The sequence below is a fragment of the Narcine bancroftii genome, chromosome 1 (assembly GCF_036971445.1).
Source record: "Narcine bancroftii isolate sNarBan1 chromosome 1, sNarBan1.hap1, whole genome shotgun sequence".
In the NCBI taxonomy this organism is placed as follows: Eukaryota; Metazoa; Chordata; class Chondrichthyes; order Torpediniformes; family Narcinidae; genus Narcine; species Narcine bancroftii.
This window is the reverse complement of record NC_091469.1, coordinates 393,865,192-393,884,713: the sequence shown is the minus strand read 5'-3', so window position 1 is coordinate 393,884,713 and position 19,522 is coordinate 393,865,192. Positions and strand designations below refer to the sequence as shown.

At 40.7% G+C, this 19,522-nt stretch overlaps 1 protein-coding gene across 3 annotated transcripts in view; it reads right to left on the bottom strand.

Annotated features, from left to right (window-relative positions):
* The window catches only part of mios (missing oocyte, meiosis regulator, homolog (Drosophila)), a 33,512-nt gene extending 14,506 nt beyond the window's left edge, over nt 1-19,006 (bottom strand). The window contains exons 1-8 of one of the 3 annotated variants that reach the window (XM_069913705.1): nt 18,383-19,006; nt 9,309-10,699; nt 8,698-8,796; nt 8,094-8,354; nt 5,284-5,453; nt 5,123-5,188; nt 3,934-4,092; nt 1,913-2,065 (exon numbers count right to left, since the gene is read on the bottom strand). In XM_069913705.1, coding sequence (XP_069769806.1) covers nt 1,913-2,065; nt 3,934-4,092; nt 5,123-5,188; nt 5,284-5,453; nt 8,094-8,354; nt 8,698-8,796; nt 9,309-10,605 — 2,205 coding nt within the window. In that variant the 5' untranslated portion in view covers nt 10,606-10,699; nt 18,383-19,006. The remainder of the gene's footprint in view (nt 1-1,912; nt 2,066-3,933; nt 4,093-5,122; nt 5,189-5,283; nt 5,454-8,093; nt 8,355-8,697; nt 8,797-9,308; nt 10,700-18,382) is intronic. The other 2 variants (XM_069913703.1, XM_069913704.1) reach the window with 2 other exon arrangements.
* Nucleotides 19,007-19,522: the final 516 nt, after the last annotated feature.

Genomic DNA, 19,522 nt, shown 5'->3' with positions numbered 1-19,522 from the left:
CTAGGCCTTGAGAAGTGAGAAATTCAAGGCCAGACCTCTGAACAGTTTTGAGAGGTCTTCTCACTATCATGTATAAAACTCTTCAAGGGCTCCACAAAGTAGATGTGGAAAGGAGTGACTTCACTGACACATACAAAATTCTTTAAGGGTTCTGCAGGACAAATGCAGACAGACAGAAGTCTAGATCCAAGGGTCAGTCTCAAAATAAAAGGGTGTATTGTTACGAGCCCAGAGGACCCCAAAACCCATCAGCAATAGATATTCACCAAGACAAAAGTTGCTTTTTAATGATCTTTAAACATGAAAATAGAATCACACTTTAACTCATCACTTTTGACTTAACTATCCTAACTTAACCCCATTCTAATTCTACGCACACCTGTATGTAATGTGTGTGTAAGTTCAGAAAAGTTATTTTGATTCACAGTCCAATCTCATTTCTCATTCCTCCAAGTTCACTGGTTGCAGGCAATTCTTATACTGTGCACAGAATTTAACATTTAAAAAGTTCACCAGGCTTTGGTGCTCAGGAAGGTTCTTGTCGGTTCTCAGAGAGAGATTTGTTGTATGATGGACACCCACAACTGATTCCTTTTTAATCAGCCACTTCAGTGTCTTGCCAAAAAAACTTGCCCTCTCAGGGTTCTCCAGATGATAACCTCTTTCTTTCAGGTCACCACAGAGGTTCTTCTTGTTTTTCTTATTTCAAGCAAAACATTAGACAGCCAGTCCTCTCCTCTTGCATAAACCACAAGGGCTTTGACCAGGCTGAACTAAGCATTCACAACCCGCGTTCCAAATGGGATTTTTCACAAGCTTGCCAGCTTGTCCTGTTCCAGTCCCAGCTGCTGTTGCTGTCTGTAACACTGTAGAAGTAACCTCTGTTTATGTGTGCATCTCTCTCTCTCTCTCACTCAGACAGAGAGAAAGCCTGTTTAACTCTCTCTGCTTGCAAAACCACATTAACCTCTTAGAATAGCAAGTTCCCTTCCAGATACAATGCGGTTCCGGCAAGCTCTTTCGCCTGTTGCCTTTTTGTAAACAACAATCCATTAATGAAGTTTCTTGGGCACTCTCCAAAGCTTTTGCAAAGGCTCTGAGGCCCCGACATGTCTAGCATTAGCAGAGCTCCAGTATTTTACATAAGATCTGTTTTGAAGTGTTTGTATGTGACCTACACTAACAAACCCTGTCCCAATTTATCTCCCAAAAACATATCTATATTCTGTCACAGTACAATTTCAGAATAGTGAAAATTTTATTCACTCAAGGGAAGAATTTTAAGAGAGCTGTGTAGGTATAGACATGGATTGCATTCAAAAGAGAGATCAGTAAATTTCTGTATATCTAAAAATTTCAGGGATATCTGTTACCCCATGAATCCCATTTTCCCTTTCACACAAATCTGCATCACTACATATGGGTCAAAAAACAGGGTTGGAAAAAAGTTTTTAATCACAAATTATGTAAGAGCAAATTTATTCCCCATTTAGATTTTTGTGTAGTTATTATGCAAGTGTAAATTTCTATACTCGAATAGTTGCTTCTATATTACCTCCAGACCATATCTTAAAAAGATCTGTCAAACATGGGTTCTCTTTTATAAATCCATGACGATTCTGCTCAGTCCCATTGTTACTTCTTAAATACCCTGATACCATAGTTAAAGATTTTTTCTTTCACTCCATTCTCAAATAGCAGAGTTACATTTGCTACTTTCAACTCTGCAGAGAAACATACTAAAACCAACAAACTTTTAGCCATCTTCAGATTCCTTGGATATCCATACCAATTTCTTTGTTATATCCAGAATACAAATTAATTTTTAAAAAATATTAGTTTTGAAACAAATTCTCTAAATTAAACATTTTTAAATTAACAATTTTGTAAAATTTGTCCTAAATCCAGTTACCTGTGCAAGAGGTTTTGAAAATGGGTCCAATTTGCTTCTATGAATGTCAAATTCAGCTCGCTTATGCCAGAATCTCCAAGCATCAAGTAGGTTCCTATAATTCTCAATCCAATACTGAACCCTTGGATCCTTCACCACATCACCAGGTAAGCCCTGAGGATTTTAAGAGAAAACTACAAATACTCTGAAATTATTTTTAACAGAAATCAGAACGTATTCATCCAGATGGTTTGTGATGAGGGGGGAGAAAGAGGAAACAAAACTAAAAATGAAAAAAAAATCACAACTATTTTAACATTTACTTTCAGCAAACTCCACGGAGTCTAATTATCCATGGGTTAAGAATTAGGATACAATAAAAAAAAATAATTTCTAGGTATTGGGTCAATAATTAAACTATTTTTGTAGGCTCCAAAGTTCAAACAGAGGAAACATTTTCTTTTGAATATAGAAATGTAACCACAAATGTTACTCATTAAATGAATAACTGTTTAGAATAATCATCATCCCTTTGAGGTGCCCTGCAGCATTTATTCATCTGACTAAATCAAGACAATACATTCTAGTTGGCTGCATGTACAACAAGAATCACAGCTTCTTTAATTGTAAATTATTTTATTATGAATTATATTCAAATACCTCTAAAGTAGTGGCTTTCAAACCGCTTCCCCAAACTCACATTCTACCTTAAGCAATCATAAGTGCTCTGTGATTAGTAAGGGATTGCTTAAGGTGGTATGTGAGTGGGAAGGGATGGTTGAAAACCACTGCTCTAGACCCAATTGTTACTGAAATATTTTGCTTGAGAAAAATTGTCATTGGCCCATTTCCTTTGCAGTTATGAAACTGTATACATAATGAGTCAATTAGGTATGATTAAAATAGTGGTTTTCAAACTTTTTCTTTCCACTTGCATACCTCCTTAAGCAATCCCTTACTAATCACAGAGCATGTATGGTATAGGAATTGCTCAAGGTGGAATGTGAATGTAGGGGGGGCAGTTTGAAAACCACTGGGTCTAAACTAACTGGAAAATTTTAATTCAGTTATACAGGTACACAATCCTTACCTTTGGGGGACAGTGTGTTCCAAATTTCAGAAAGCCCATCCGAATTGTGCTGCCATATTCATCCCCACCCACTTCCATCCCTCGGCTGCTTCCCCCAACCGCCGGTCCCCACTTGCCGGATTTTAGATGTTTTGATAAAGGACATGTATTATCACAATTCCCAGCAATTACAGGATACCACTGAAGAAAATTCAATGAAGTTTTCATAGAAATAAATTTGGTTTACAAGAGATTCAAACCCACATGGTTGACTCAAATTAAACTAAAAGCCAAAAAAGCATGGACTACCCAGCATTTGTCATGCACCATTACATTAAAAGCCAACTTAAGATGGGCAAAAAAAGTCAACTTCAACATCCCACAAAGAATAAAAAGGGTTAATAATTTTCAAACATTTGTTGGGAAAAATCATTCATGTACAAGAGCACAAGAAATGTAGCTGAACCCTCAAAAGGGTCATCTCACCCCAACATAAAATTACACTGCGAGTTCATGAAACCTTCATTACCACCTTGAAGGAGAGGTTCACTTTGTTGAATATTCCACTTCCTTGAATGGCAGTTCAAACTCTGTTAAGGTTTTGTGATCAGAGGCTTGAAAGCAAATTGTTTTGGCAAGCAATCCAATGAGGTATTAAGGCGATTATTTTTCTAGTTGAGAAATTAACATAAGGCCTCATCTGCTCACAGGAACACATTAAAGAAGCAATGACATTATTCTGAAGCAGAGAGAAGCAATTCTGGTCTCCAGGCTGATTTTATCCCTCAACCAATATTATCAAAACAATGATGTCACAAGGGCTGGCTTTGCCACATTTCCTTTTACAAATTAAGTACTCTGGAGTACATTTGTTGCCAAGTACTTTGAGCTGTTCCAAGGCACTTTTAAGCCAGCAAGCTTTCTTTCCATATACAAAATAAAGTTTTGATAGAAATTACTATGTTTTACTTACTTGCAACATACAAAAACTTGCTGTCTGTACATCACCAGTCCTATCTACATAACTTTCCATAAGGTCAATTCCATCTTTTGTCAACCCCGTTAATAGAATTCCCTCTAGGTTTCCAGCTTCTTTCATTTCGTTGGTTAGTTTGTCAATATACCGAATAATCTAAAGGACAGTATCAATTATTAATTTAGCAAAGCAACTAAAAATAATAATTTCAATTCCTTACATTTGGCAGCTAAATTCAAGCAATATTTGAAGCATATCAACACATCTGAAAAATGTGTTAATTAATCTTAATACTGCATAAAAATACCATGGAAAATACAATTATGTAAATACAAAGATTAGAAATTCATGAGCATACTTGGATGAAATATTATTAAAATTCACATTTTAAAATCCTAGGTACCTCTTGCAAAACTAATTTTAAGGGTCATTAACTTCTCTAATACTACTCCTACCACCCCCCCCAACCCCTCCCCCTCCCCAATAATCCATACCTAAACTAATGCTTTTTTTAAAAAAAAACATTCTCATTTGCCCTAGATCTTGGTTCTCCAGTATTTTATGGAACAACAAAGATCTTCTTGACCCTAATTTTCTCCAATCTGCCTGACATAGGCATTTCTGTCAGTAAGAGATGGGTTAAGAATATTCATTACCAATCCATGCAAAGCCACTGCCTTATCAACACATTTAGGATAACTTCTAAGTGAATTTGATGATCTACTACCATGTTATCTGTTACAGACAAAGCTCAGATATGTCTGTCTGGTCTGGACCCACATCATTGATCACACATGTAAATCAGTACGTTGGTCATATTTTCAGATTCAAACTTTTTTTTAATTGCCATCAAGTTAGATTGACTCAACAGTAGCCATCTTGTTTTCTTTTTAGAAAGTCCCTCAGGAGAGAGGATAATTTACTTCCACCTCCATTTTATGAGCCCAAGATCATTAATGACATCAATGTGGGAAGTGTAGCCTCTTCCTGGGCATATTTACCAACCCAAGAGCTACTAAAGAATTAAGTGCATGCTAACCCCAAAAAGCAACAAAGGTCATACCCATTAGCAAAAAAATGTTTGTAGGTCTTACCACATCTAGCCCAAAATAGCAATTCACAAACAGCATAACTACGAAGATTTTACATGCATTTTAAATATCTATTAATGAACTTTTGCACTCACCTGGGTGTCATTTAGAAACATATTAGCGAAGGCCACTCTGTCTCGTACAGCAACGCTGCTCTCATACTAAAGTAAGCAATGAAAATAAAATGGCAAGATAACTGAATTGCAAAAAAAGTTAATGATTAAAATAATAAACATTAAATGATAGTAGAACTTACCAGCACACCATCATATGATCCTGGTTCACTAGTCAGAAAAGCAAAGATAACACACAGATAAGGATTATTTAGCTGCAGTCTAAGGGTGCTGCACATTTCTCGCCACAAAGAATCTTTCTCATCTGTGTAACCTGACAGTGCCATGGCTACAACATTCAGGTTCAAGTCACCTGCAAATCATAAAAGTATTCATTATAAACAACCACTTTAAAATTGTATCTGTGGTGAATGCCTGTCAAGCTGCCTGTCTCCCCTCTGGCGAGCCTTGGTGTACTAACATTGGCTGTGCATTATCTCTACTGTTAAGGACACTCCCCTTGGGTATAACTGTGTATGCACCTATTCTCTTTCATTATTGTACCAGGAGTTTCTGCTAATAAAAGCCATTATTATTGTTTGACCACATCGTCTTTGTCTACTTATCAACTGGCACCTCAGTATCAAAAACATCATCTCTATACATTGTTAAAAACAATCTGGAAATTGTCTATCCCCACCCTAATTCCAATATTAAGAACCAGACCCAAACTAGGACTAAAACTTCTGCTACAATATTCAGTACAAGTAACAAATATTTAGTCAAAAATCAACAGAAACAGTGCATGCTTAAAGTGAATACAAAATGGATCCAAGTTTACCCTGGCTGATTCCTGTATATTGTTTGTGCAAGGCTGTCCAATTGCTCAATACAAGAACACTGATGTTTGCCAGCCCTGGCCTTGTAACAAAAGCAAGAGTAAGAACGTCAGCCATGAATTATAATCTCAAATGGGGATTCTATATCTAAATTGTAGCCCAGACTCTGAAAGATCAAACCATTCTTCTCATAGGTTTACTTCTTAAGATTATTGAAGGATCACCATCCCCCATATTGTAGTATTCTGGGTCTGCTTAGGTTTTTCTGCTGACCTTATTTATGCAAAGTCAGATTCCTCTAATTTTGCATAATTTGACCCAGTCAACACTGCCTCTTTTAGGTTGGGCTCACAAACTCAAGGTTTGGTTGTCTCAAGATATGGATTTTTTTTAAAATTATGTAACTTCAGATTACTTTCATGAAAATAATTTAATATTTAAATCTCTCTTTTTATCAATCTGTATTCAAAATACTAAATACTGATTGATGTATCAATGTATCCCAAATTCATTCACACAAGAAGAGCCCACCAGGAGTTAATTATTAAACCTTTCATTAACTTGCATTAATCTAGACCAGTGGTTTTCAAAATGTGCCCCTAAACTCACATTCCACTTTTAAGTAATCCCTATACCATAGGTGCTCTGTGATTAGTAAAGGATTGCTTAAGGTGGTATATGAGCGGAAAGAAAAATATTTGAAAACCACTGTTTTAATCGTACCTAATTGGCTCGTTATGTGCACGGTTTCATAACTCCAAAGGAAATAGGCCAATGAATTTCCTCAAGCAAAAATATTTCAGTAACAATTAGGTCTAGAGCAGTGGTTCTCATCCTTCCCTTCCCACTTACCTACCACCTTAAGCAATCCCTTACCAATCATAGAGTACCTATGAAATAGGGATTACTTAAGGTGGAAATAGAGTTTGAAAACCACTAATCTAGTGAATTCCTACTGAATTAAATACTTTAACTAAGAAGGTATCAGTAACCCTTTTCACACTTGTAAGTGATCCCAAGAATTAACTACCAAACAGCCTTTAAATTGTCTAGTGTGAAAGCAAAATCAGCTCATCGCCAGCGTCAGATGATGTCATCTCATGGGGAGATTGATGGCCTTGAACCCTAGTACAATCCCCGGCGTCTGGAGATGCCAGTGTTGCGATCAGGCAAGTATGAAACAGGTAATTGCATTGTGGGATTGAAATTACCCAAGTTTTTTACGCAAGTGCAGGAACGTGAAGGAAGATTAAAATTAAGAGATAAACTTTGCCATGGGATAGTCACAGGAGAAAATAAATAGCAGTAAGAGACAATTTTTAAACAATTTATAAAGACTATGGGAAAAAGCAATGGGGGTCCTGACTTCCCAGAATGCCATACAGCAGAGAAACCCATTCATAAATGCTCTGTGCATGCAGCCAGGCATACAGCCCTTTCTCTGCAACATAGAATTTTGGGAGGGCAGATCCAACATTGTTTTTTCCTCCCATGGTATTTATAAATTGCACACAATAGTCCTACCAACTTTCCCACGCTATATAAATGGTGTGCTATAGCACTACCAACTTTCCCACGCTATATGAATGGTGCTGCGTCATGACATCTCTGGTAGAAGGTAGAACAGTCCTAACCCCAGGGATGGCTCCTCACAAGTGTGAAAGCATTCAGTATCCCAGTTAGGAATGGTCAAGTGTGAAAAGCCAAACCCCATTCCTATCCCAGAACAATGAATGGCCAATTTAATGGGACACAAGTGTGAAAGGGGCTAGTGATTTTGCAACTTACAAAGATTAACATAATAGGTAATGTCTCTTCAAAGGCTCACAAATGGCATTAACCCTCACCATGCTTATTATTTTGAGCTGGGAACTGCGTTCCAATTTGCAGGTGAGCCTGCATTCCTAGTAAACCCAATTTAATTCATGGAACTTGCACTTAAAATTACACACTACCTAAGACAACATGCCCATTTATAAACAACAAACACTAGGCTTAAGAAATCTTGTTAGTTAAAGTCCATAAAAGGCGTGTTAATCTTGCACTCTTCTCATTTTGTTACTGCAAATTGTCATTCTTGTTTTCCTATCACTGAATGAAATAAATGAAATCATACATCCAGAGACATTTTAGTGATTAAATGGCTTCAAATCATACAAAATAATGATTTGTACCTTTCCCTAAAGCAGCTCCCTTATTGAGAATCTCTATTGCTCTTCGGATGTCAAGATTAAAAAGTGCAACAGAAGCAGCTCTTTCCCATTCTTCTCCTTGCTCCAACGTGTTCAGAAAAGGACCCACATCAATATCTGGACCCTTCTGAATCCAGCCACAAAGCTGCAGAGCCAAACACCGTTCCTCACTCTGGTACCTGATGACATCTGTCTGCCGATTTGATCCAGTCCAACTGTGTTTATAACTCTCTGTCTTTCTCTCTGGTAATGGAACAATTGTGAAACATCATTATCACTATTCACTTGCAAACTTGTTTTTAAAAAAAGTGCTTTTTGATAAAATTAACATGTCCATGCTTTTGTTAACAAAATCCAAAGTTTTAAGACCTGGATATATGCAAATAGACAGTGTTTCAAACTGTCCCTGAGTAGGCAACTGCTTAAATTCCATATACATCATAAATAAATGGATTAAGCAATTTACGTATTTATTGTTCATTATAGTTAGAGTCAGATCAACAGAAACATGGAATACAATTTAGAACATCAAACCACACGCTTATGCAGAGAATCAAAGCTTGCAAGTGAAATAATTCATACTCACCTGCACTGGATTTCAAAATTGTTTTAATGCCAGAGTATACAAGAGGCACTTTGTTCACAGATGATTTCTGTTCTGCATCTTCAGCATATTGTTTCATGAGTGATCACAAGTTTAGGAAAGCAACATGAAGGAAAAAAAATGACTATAGATTTTTTTTGTCTGCTTCAATAATAATTAGCAAAATAAAGATCGATACATTTCAGCATCCCATCGTAATATATTGCAATCTTTAAATTTTCCACAATTTTCCCTTATCTGAACCTATATTCAGCACTTACGCCATGAAACACAGAAAGCACATTAATCAATAATCTGATGATTGACACCTTAATCTTGAGACAGTTGCATACATAATTTTGTTCAATCTCTCTTTCATTGTGAAAAGTGGGTAGTACGCTAAATTACCAAAGTCATTACACTGCAAAAGAATTTCATTACTGCAGGTAATCAAAAGTAAGACATAACAAGTTTCATTTACTTTGAAATATAGTGGTATAACAACATTCTAAAATCTACTTTGGGCAAGATTTGTCACCTTGCCAACTATAATTTATCTTATTACTTTGTTAAAACAATTATTTTGCTAGCAAGAATCTTAATCAAAAGGATATAATGCAGAGTGTACCATAAAGATTTTAACTGAGGGTCATCATCTCCAGCCAACAAATGATTTCTCCACACTTGCTCTGTATCCAGTCCATATCTTGACAGTGCTCGCTGTCTCATTTTTGTGGCCACATCCTTCTCTCCAGAACTAGTTTCTCCCTCTTCACTGCAATTATACAAGTGCCTGCCACATGCCCACATCAGAGAAGTAGTTGGACTCCATGCCAATGATATTCGCTCAAAGACAGTGAAATCTGACATCAGTCTGTTTGATGTCACTACAACCATCCGGTTTTGATTTGTTGGGTGCCAAGCAAAGGAGGCAATGCAGTTTTCACAAGGCTGAACACTCCTTTCAATTATGGTAGGCTCAGTTTCATCTCCAATGGGTGCTGGTGTATGCTGCATATCGTACAGGCGAATTATATTACTATCTCTAGTCAAGGTGGCTAGCAAACCAGTTCTTGTCGGACACCAAACTACTTTTGTTAGCGGTTTGGGTTGTTCAGTCAATGTCAGCACTGGCTTTTCAAACTTTCGCAGGTCCCAGATTGCTACCTGTCCTTCAAAAAAAGATGCTACACGGTCATGGAAATGAGGGTCAACTGTAACACCCTGAACAGCTTTCGTATTGACGAACATTTTTTGGCTGGTATTTCTCAAGTCAAAAATTGCAAGATTGCGGTGCATTCCTGCCAAAAGCAGCTTCTGGTCTCTTGGAAGCCAGCAAAGAGAGAGACTTGCGTCGTTTTGACCTAGTTCATACAATGGTTTTGTCACAACAAGTCCAGCATCTGTATCACCAGCAGAAAGTCGAACTTTCTCCGCTGGAACAGAAATTTCCGGCGTGTATTTGCTGCTGATATCCCAGATGAGTACAGAGAAATCTGCCCTGTGTTTATCCAGTCCAGCAGCAAGCCAGTTGCTGTCCACAGGATTCCAAGCTAGTGTATTACACTGACGAGCATGCTTGGGGACAAATTCTTTTCCCATCAAATCTCTGAATTTAGAATTGCGATCTTGACCAAGGCTAGTAAGGACAACCCGTCCATTAGCTTGACCTACAGCAAGTAAACATTCGGGATCATATTTAGGATACCAAGCCACACATTTCATATAAGGGGTGTCAGAGTTGAGAGCCAGTAACGTGGCAGTGGTGTCCTCTGAAAGCCTTAAAGAACCCGCTTTAGCTTCAAAATTTCCAATTGATTCAGTATGGTAAAGACAAAGTTCAGAGTCACAAACAACAAATCTGTCCACATGATGCGGAGCCCACAGTATATCAGGCTTTGAACCACTCATTTTTTCTCACAACTAGATTCAAAACAATTCATTCCAAATGCTTCATCGTTTATCCATTTGATTGAAGAAACACAAAGTCTGTAACGTTACATATCTGAAAGAAAAAGAAAATTTGGTTTATGACAGGAATTTGTTTTTAAGTTACAGCCAGTTCAAAATTTACAATATCACTCTATTAACAAAAGTAATAAAACTATTTTTTAACCTTTCCATCCAAAGCTTTATAACTTTGGTGCTCAAAAAAAATTGGCGCGTTTTTGTTAGATGAAGCCCCACTATCTGCATTTAAGTGGGTAAATGAGGAGGATTTATTTCATCAACCTGTGTTCAAGCACAAGTGAAAAGTTCAAATAATATCGAGGTTACCAGTGTCAAAGGATTTAACAAACTTTTTTTAAGTTTCAAATTTAAGTGAAAACAAAAATTACTTAAAAGCAAATTTAAAAAGAAAAACTGTCGCTCAGAATCCCCTTAACTCTGTATATAAAACTGCAAAATTCTTTGTTTGGTCTCCATCTTTTAAGTAACAAATAAGATACAGCAGTTTCATTCAGAAAACTCAGGAGAAATAGCAAATCACTTTCCGAGAAGATGTAGAGATTTTTTTCTTCAAATGGTTCAAAAAGATATGGGATTTCAGTTAAGGATGCAATGGCTACAATTTTTTTTAGAACGGAAGATTAAAAGGGATTTTCATAAAAGATGCTCAGAAAATTTTGAAAAGTGAAACAAGAGGGGTGCAGCCCAGTTGGCATAGCAGTCAGCGCAATGCCTATACGATTGGGTCCGGACCTGAGTTCGAATGCCATGCTGCCTGTGAGGAGTTTGTACATTATCCCCATGTCCGCCTGGGTTTTTTCTGCAGGCTCCAGTTTCCTTCCACCATTCAAAAATGTACTGGGGGATGTAGGTTAATTGGGGGTAAATTGGACAGCATGGACTTGTGGGCCGAAATGGCCTGTTACCATGCTGCATGTCTAAAAAAAATTGGATCAATATTCAGAAGCAAATAAATAATTAAAGCAACAGAACAGTGCAGTAATTAGCATTGCTGCCTCAGAGCTCCAAAAACTGGGTGCAATCTGTTTGGAGGCTGCACATTTTCCGTGACCATGAATTGTTACTGGGTGCCAAAATATATTTGCACATCAATTGGCTTTTGTAAAGTGATCTTAGTGCAACCACTGGGAGGTCAACCACTAATTCCACACTCCATTGCCACAGTTGTCTGTCAATCACCTCATGTACTGCCAGGCTGAAGCCACTTGTGATGAAGGGCTCAGGCCTGAAACATTGACTGCCTTTTGTTTCCCAAGAAAGCTGCACAATCTGCTGAGTTTCTCAAGCACTTTTGTGTACTACAACCTGCAGAATGCCTTTTTTAAAAAAAAACAAAATATACTGGGGTTCATTACAAGAGCACATCACTGAATCAGCAATCTGCAGGGCATGTGTGCAAAAATGTATCAATTAAAAAAACTGAGAAGCTCACAATAAATATATGGCAGCATGTGAAGCCAGTTTTTGTTGGTGTTCACACAGAAAATTACACATTTCCAGGGTGTATAGCCCACCTCACTGACAAAAGGCAAAGGAGGAAAAACCCAACACCCAACCCCAACCAACCAATTTTCCCCTGCAACCGCTGCAACCATGTCTGCCTGTCCCGCATCGGACTTGTCAGCCACAAACGAGCCTGCAGCTGACGTGGACTTTTTACCCCCTCCATAAATCTTCGTCCGCGAAGCCAAGCCAAAGAAAGAAGTCAAGATCAAATTAGGAGGCAGCTAAGAATACATCCTGCAGAGAGAGAGAGAGAGAGAGAGAGAGAGAGACAGAGACAGTGGTGTAGACAGGAGATTAGAAGTATTGTGGATTCTCTGGCCAACACTGAATAATAAGAATGGAACCATCTGTGGTGCTACCCAGCTGATCAATCATGTATTGAACAAATCGAAATTGGCACTCAAGTAAGGAAGCACCTTTGACATAGGCTGCCTTTGAAGTACTTTGAGAGGAGTGAAAACACATTTGGAGAGGCTCAAACTAGGTTTCAGATTTATTGTCAGAGTGCATACATGACATCACATACAACCATAAGATTCCTTTTCCTGCAGGTGCGGCAGAATTATCACTAATTGGTAGCGTCGGTTCCAACACTGCTCCCACAGCCCTGCACTCTCCCCACAGCCATGCGTCGTTCCACACACGGATCCCACTGCTCCGCTCTATGCCCACAGCCCCGCGTCAATCCCCACACTCTGCCCACGGCCCCACTCTCTACCCACTGCCCCACCTCAGTCCACCCAATAATTTCACTGCCTTGCTGTCTGCCCACAGCCCTGCTTCAGTCCTCACTCTGCTCCCACAGCCATGAACTCTGCCCACAGCCCCGCATCGGTCCCCACACTGTGCCCACAGACCTGCGTCAGTCCCCACACTGTGCCCACAGACCCGTGTCGGTCCCCACACTGTGCCCACAGCCACGCTCTCTGCCCACAGCCCTGCGTCAGTCCCCACATGAATCCGACAGCTCTACTCTCTGGCCACAGCTGTGTCGGTCCCCACACTAATCCCACAGCCTCGCTCTTTGCCCCATGTCAGTCCTCACATTGATCCCACTGCCCCGCTTTCCGCCCACTGCCTCGTGTCGGTTCCCACATTGCTCCCACAGCCCCACGTCATTCCCCACATGGTTCATACAGCCCTGCACTCTGCCCTCAGCTCTGCGTCAGTCTCCAAACGGATTTCACAGCCCTGCTCTCTTTCCACAGCCCTGTGTCAGTCCCCACACTATGCCCATAGCCTCACTCTCTGCCCACTTCCCCACGTTGATCCCCACATAGGTCCCACTGCCCTGCTCTCTGCCCACTGCCCCATGTCGTTCACCACATGGATCCAACAGCCCTGTTCTCCGCCCACAGCTCTGCGTCGGTCCCCACGGATCCCACAGCCCTACGATGGTCCCCACACAGATCCCACTGGCCTGCTCTCTGCCGGTCCCCACACGAATCTGACCCCTGCTCTCCACCCAAAGCCCTGCGTTGGTCTCCATGCAGATCCCACAGCCTGGCTCTCTGCCCACAGCCCCGTGTTGTTCCCACACTGCTCCCACATCCCTGCTCTCTACCCATAGCTCCTTGTCGGTCCCCACATTGTGCCCAAAGCACCGTTCACAGCCCACTGCCCCATGTCACTCCCTGCTCTCTGTCCACTGCCCCACTTCACTCCCCGCTCTCTGCCCACTGACCGCAGCAGTCCCCACACTGATTCCACTGCCCCGTGTCGATCACCACAAAGATCTCACAGCCTCGCTCTCCACCTACGACCCTGCATCAGTCCCCACATTGATCCCACTGCCCTGCTCTCTGCCCACAGCTCCACGATGGTCCCCACACTGATCTCTACTTACAAATAAAAAGTTTACAGGTACACTACAGTATCCCATATAGCTTTTCCAAGTATATAGTGTTCGTACAATGTCCAAATCGCACAACATCCTATTTCACAGAATGTTTCTGGACGTTAAGTGATGCATGACTGTATACAAAGCAAAACATTTTTGAGTCTAACTCCTCTACCAAACACCCTGAGGCAGTCTCGTGGCTGAGCATCAACTGAGGCCTCACTACATACCTCTGGTTTTGGCTACAAGTCAAATGGATGTTTTGATAACACTGGACAGCAAAGATTTTGATTCCTGAACACATTTAGGTGTATTTTATGGAATTTGGGCAGAAACCTGAAAAGTCTCCTATCACATACCATTTTTGTTAGATACAATCTATTTTTGTGAATTTCTGTCATATTTTAAGTCTACTAATATATTGCCTATAGAGCAAATGTTTTTTTTTCAGTCCAAGCTTGCCTGTGCTGGTGCTATGCACATATTATATTAGGCCTGGATATGCTTCATCAGGATAGATGCAGACAGGCTATAAAAGCAGCTCATATACACAGATGCCGTGCAGTACATTGATATAGATTGAACACACGTTGATGCACGTATTCTTCAGGCAATAGCATAGTGAGTGTACTTAACAATAGCCCTTAATATCTTCAGGAAGATTCAATACTGTAGAAATATTTTGTCAATGTTGCAACAGCTGCAATTCATTGTTACATAAGTAAATCTGCTTCAGGCTCAAAAGACGCAGCATGTCTGCACTTATTAATAAAGCCTATGTGCTCTACTTCAATTGTAAATTTGATGACCAAGTCAAACCCTGGGCTCCTCATATTTGTGGTGCATTATGTGCAGCCAATCTGAGTCCTTGGCTCAGAGGTACTCAGAAATCAATGCCATTTTCAATCTTGGAGATATGGCGAGAACAGAAGGATCATGTGATAAACATAGCTGGCTTCTATGCTAGAAATAAGAAATCTATTGAATACCCCAATCTGTCTGCACTACGAGACTAGTACCACGTGACAACAGTTTTCCAGTTCCAAAGCCACGTGGAGCCTTGATGGGAATCACAATTTATTTTTATGAACAAGTTACCAAATTTGTTGTTTTGCAGCAGCATCACAGGGCAAACAGTGTTTTTGGTTCATTGATTGTTGAGGAATCTGATAGCAGCGGGGAAGAAGCTGTCCTTGTGCCACTGAATGCTCATCTTCAGACTCCTGTACCTTTTCCTTCGATGGTAGCAGAGTGAAGAGCGCATGCCTAGGTTGTGGAGGTCCTTGAGAATAGAGGCTGCTTTCTTAAATCAACGTCTCTTGTAGATGTCCTCGATGAAGTGAAGTTTGGTGCCATTGATGTTACAGGCTGTTAACTACCCTCTGGAGTTTTTTTTCTTGTCCTGAGCTTTAGTATCTCCGTACCTGACAATGAAGCAACTAGCCAGAATGTTCTCCATGGTACACCTGTAGAACTTTTCGAGAGTCTTCAGTAACATACCAGATCTCACTAAGTTTTGCTGCTGACAAGTCTTCTTCATGATTACATTGACATGGAGGCTCTAGGACTGATCCTCAGAGATGTTAACACCCAGGAACTTGAAGTTCTCGACCCTCTCCACTACTGAGCCCTCAATGAGGACTGGTTCGTGTTCTCCTGACTTCCTCCTGATGTCCTCAATCATCTCCTTGGTTTTGCTAACATTGAGTTCAAGGTTGTTTGTCTAACACCACTCAATGATTTGATCTATCTTCCTCCTGTACGTTTTCTCATTGTCATTTGTGATCCTGCTGTCATTGGCAAATTTGTAAATAACCCTGGAATTGTGCCTGGCCACAAAGTCATGGGTGTATAGCGAGTAGAGCAGTGGGCTAAGCACACATCCTTGAGGTGCGCCTGTGTTGATCATCAGTGAGGAGATGTTGGTCACTGACTCAGGAGGCATCAGATGTTGAGTACAAATGAAAATCAGCAGCAGTACATTTTTAGGTGGTCAGTTGAACTAATGCAATGTGTCAGCATCATGATGCGATGAAACAAGCTTTATTCAATAAAAGTTAATTTAATGTTGCTCCTACTTCCTACCTGATACAACAAATCTGAAATTATTTTTGTGTTCAACTTGAAGTTGTCTATCATAATCCCAATTTTTTTTCAGGAAGCAGACCTTTTGGAAAAATTGATGTCCTGTATAACATTACACCAACTTCAATATGCAACATATATTCCACCATTCCCAATGCAATTCTATCACATGTAGAAGTTAAAACCTTGTTTGCAGTATTATCATAGTGACTATAATATCTGCCCAGGCTAACGGCTTGCTCTTTCATTCTACAAGATGTGGGAGAAGTGTGAGTTTCTTGAACTTTTGTTTCTCTTCAAGATTGTGTATCTCTTTAAAAGCTTTTGTATCTCCATCATACAGCAAATACTTTGTTATTCATCGTTGTGAAAGTCTTAATGTGAAGCTATGCAAAATGTTTATCCATTCTATTAATGAATTAAAACTACATAAAGTAACAGCCACCGAGTTTGATTTGGTGGATTTAAGATATCAAAATTTGGGATATCATAGCTCAGTTTGGAAGATGATACTCTGACTGGGGACTTTATTCACTGGAATGTAGACGGCTGAGAGGGGATTTGATAGAGGTATTTAAAATTATGAAAGGGATAGATAGACGAGACATGAGTCGACTCTTTCCCCTGAGGGCAGGGGAGGTTGGAACAAGAGGACATAAGTTAAGGGTAAGGAGGCAAAACTTTAGGAGAAATGTTAGAGGATGCTTCTTCACTCAGAGTGGTGGCGGAATGGAATGATCTTCCAGAGGAGATAGTTGCGGCAGGATCCTTTCTGTCATTTAAGAGAAGGTTGGATGTATACATGAATGTGAGGGGGTTGGAGGGAACTAGTGGAGTTGTTCAAATGAACCGGCACAGACTCAAAGGGCCGATATGGCCTGTTTCCGCACTGTAAGCGGTTATATGAAATTAGAATATATTAGAATAAGGAAAGTGTCATCTATACCCAACCCCTTCAACTCCCAATGCAAATTGAGATTATCTCGCATTCTGCAACAGTATGAAAAATAATTTTCCAGTTTTAAGTGACTTGCACCTCTGTGTTTTCCTCCCATACATACACTACACCTGGTTTTCTTCTCTCTTTGTTCATCTCCTCTCTCCCACTCCCATAGTGCTAAATACTGGCAATCTTTCCTGTTTCCTCTCAGTCCTGATGCAGGACCTTGACCTGAAAAATCACTTACACCTTTTGCTTTTACAAATGCTGCTTGACCTGCTGAGTTCTTGCAGTGTGTTTGTAAGTCATTTTTGGTACTTGTTCTTAAACATTTAGTGGAGAAAAATGTGCCAATTTGTACTTCTAAATCTCAGAATTGTTGAGACATCTTGTACTACAAGTTTGTGTGCTTTTATACTTTTAATGGCAAGTTACACATATCTAATTATATCATCTTTCAGAACTCCAAAGAACAAAGCAGCAGCAAGAAATTGTGTGAATCAATAATTGGAACAAGTGCCCCAAATTTTTTTTAACCAACACTAATTTATTGGCTTATCCCAATTCAATGTCAGAATTTCACTTGTTCAATAGAGCTGCAAACGCAAACTTAGGATCAAGTGTTGCAATAGATGCATCTGAATCAAATACTACAAATTTTTGAAATATTTAACACTTGCATTTGAAGCAATTGTTGTGCTCACGTGCCACAAACTTCATCGATTTTGACGGTACTTTTAGCTCGACAAAAGTCAGCATTTCTAATATAACATTCAAATTGTTTTATAGATTATATGCCATTCATTGAAATTGTAGCCGACTCGATCTTGGCCCCAGTTACACCTCTCAACCAGTTCTGCTTGAAGGGGAATAGCCATGAGTTTTCAGGGCTTTGATTAGCTATCTCAAATACATTGACAGTGTTTCTTCTGATCAGAAGAACCTATCTATATACAAAAGCCTCCGTTGAGTAAAGGAGTCAGAAACACCAAGTCCCACTAATCGATGATGATTGACAGACGTCCTTCATGTTACACTGCATTCGCACTGCAAATGGATCAGCGCCCCACCCGCACGTTATCGCCCCTTTCCTTTCCCTCCCCCAGCGAGTTGCAGTTCAATTAGCACCGTTTCCACGATTCAATGCAGCATTCACTCGACTATCCCCCCGCCTGCTGAACAGGGCCCGTTGACTCTGGCCCGGCCGACAGACACCACGCTTCTTTCTTCGGACGCGGTGGGCTAATCGGATAACCAGCTGCGTCCTGCGGCCATTAACTACATATCTTCGAGGCTCTCTTCTGTCTCGTTGAGTAGACAACCAACCCCGAAATCCCACCACTTACCCGGCAGCTCCAGCCTTCATCACCGGCTTGGTCCGGAACTACCTCAAACCAGAGGAGGGCACTGTCGCGCCTGCGCATCGTGTGTGTTTGCTCACGTGATGCTCGATGGCTGCCGTGGACTGTCTGGACGTTGATTTCGGTACTGAGGGACAAGTCGGGGCCCGTAGAACCATTAGTATTGGACTTACATTATGTCATTGGAGGTATCTGACCAAGCAAACTGAAAGAATATTTATTTCTGCATCACGTCATGAATTTGTTCGTTAAAATGAAATACGGAAACTCCACTCGTCGACGTGTGAATATGCGCTAGCGTGCTTGCTGACGTCATCGCGCCCGGCAGAGTTACGTCGTCGTATATACATTGAGTGCGCTGCGGTGACCCATTTTAGATTTGTAATAATGAATGAAGTTTTATGTCTCCGTGTACTAGTGTATTTCTAAGCCTCGACTACACAACACTGCACATCGTCAGAGCAGAGAACATAGCACAGTACAGGCCCCTTGGCATAATTTTTAAAATAAAATAAATCCTCCCGACATCATGACCTGCGGCGCTTGCAGGAGCTGAAGGAAGTCACTGCTGCCACACCGAAGGTCGTTAAGGACTGTTTTCATTCAAATTCAGCGCGCCCCTTTAAGGTCGGCATGAGCTCAGTCACCTGGTGCATTGTGACGTCATAATCGCTGCCCAGGGCGCGCGCTGGACAGGATGCTGGAGTCAGAGAGAAACCTCTGACCATGCCATTTTCCCATGGCTGCCCCGCCACGTGGAGATACAAGTGGGGCCGGTTCACCATGAGGATGTGCACCACCACACAACCCTCCCCACCCTGCATCAGAACCAGCTACACGCCCCGGCGTTTGTGCACGGCCGTCTGCGATAAGTCCAAATGAGCAGCTTTTAAGCGGTCCACAGTAAACTTCCCTGCCCCCACATCTAAAGTAAAAGTTCCACCTGACTGCCGGAGAACCTTGTACGGCCCTTCGTATGGGCGCAGCAGTGGGGCCCTCTGTGGTCCTCTCCGGAATAACACAAATTACGCCACATCCAGATCTTTCGGTCGATGTGATGGTCGGGTGCCATGGTGCGGTGGGGGTGGCAGGGTTAGGTTGCCCAGTCGTTTACAGAAGGTCTGC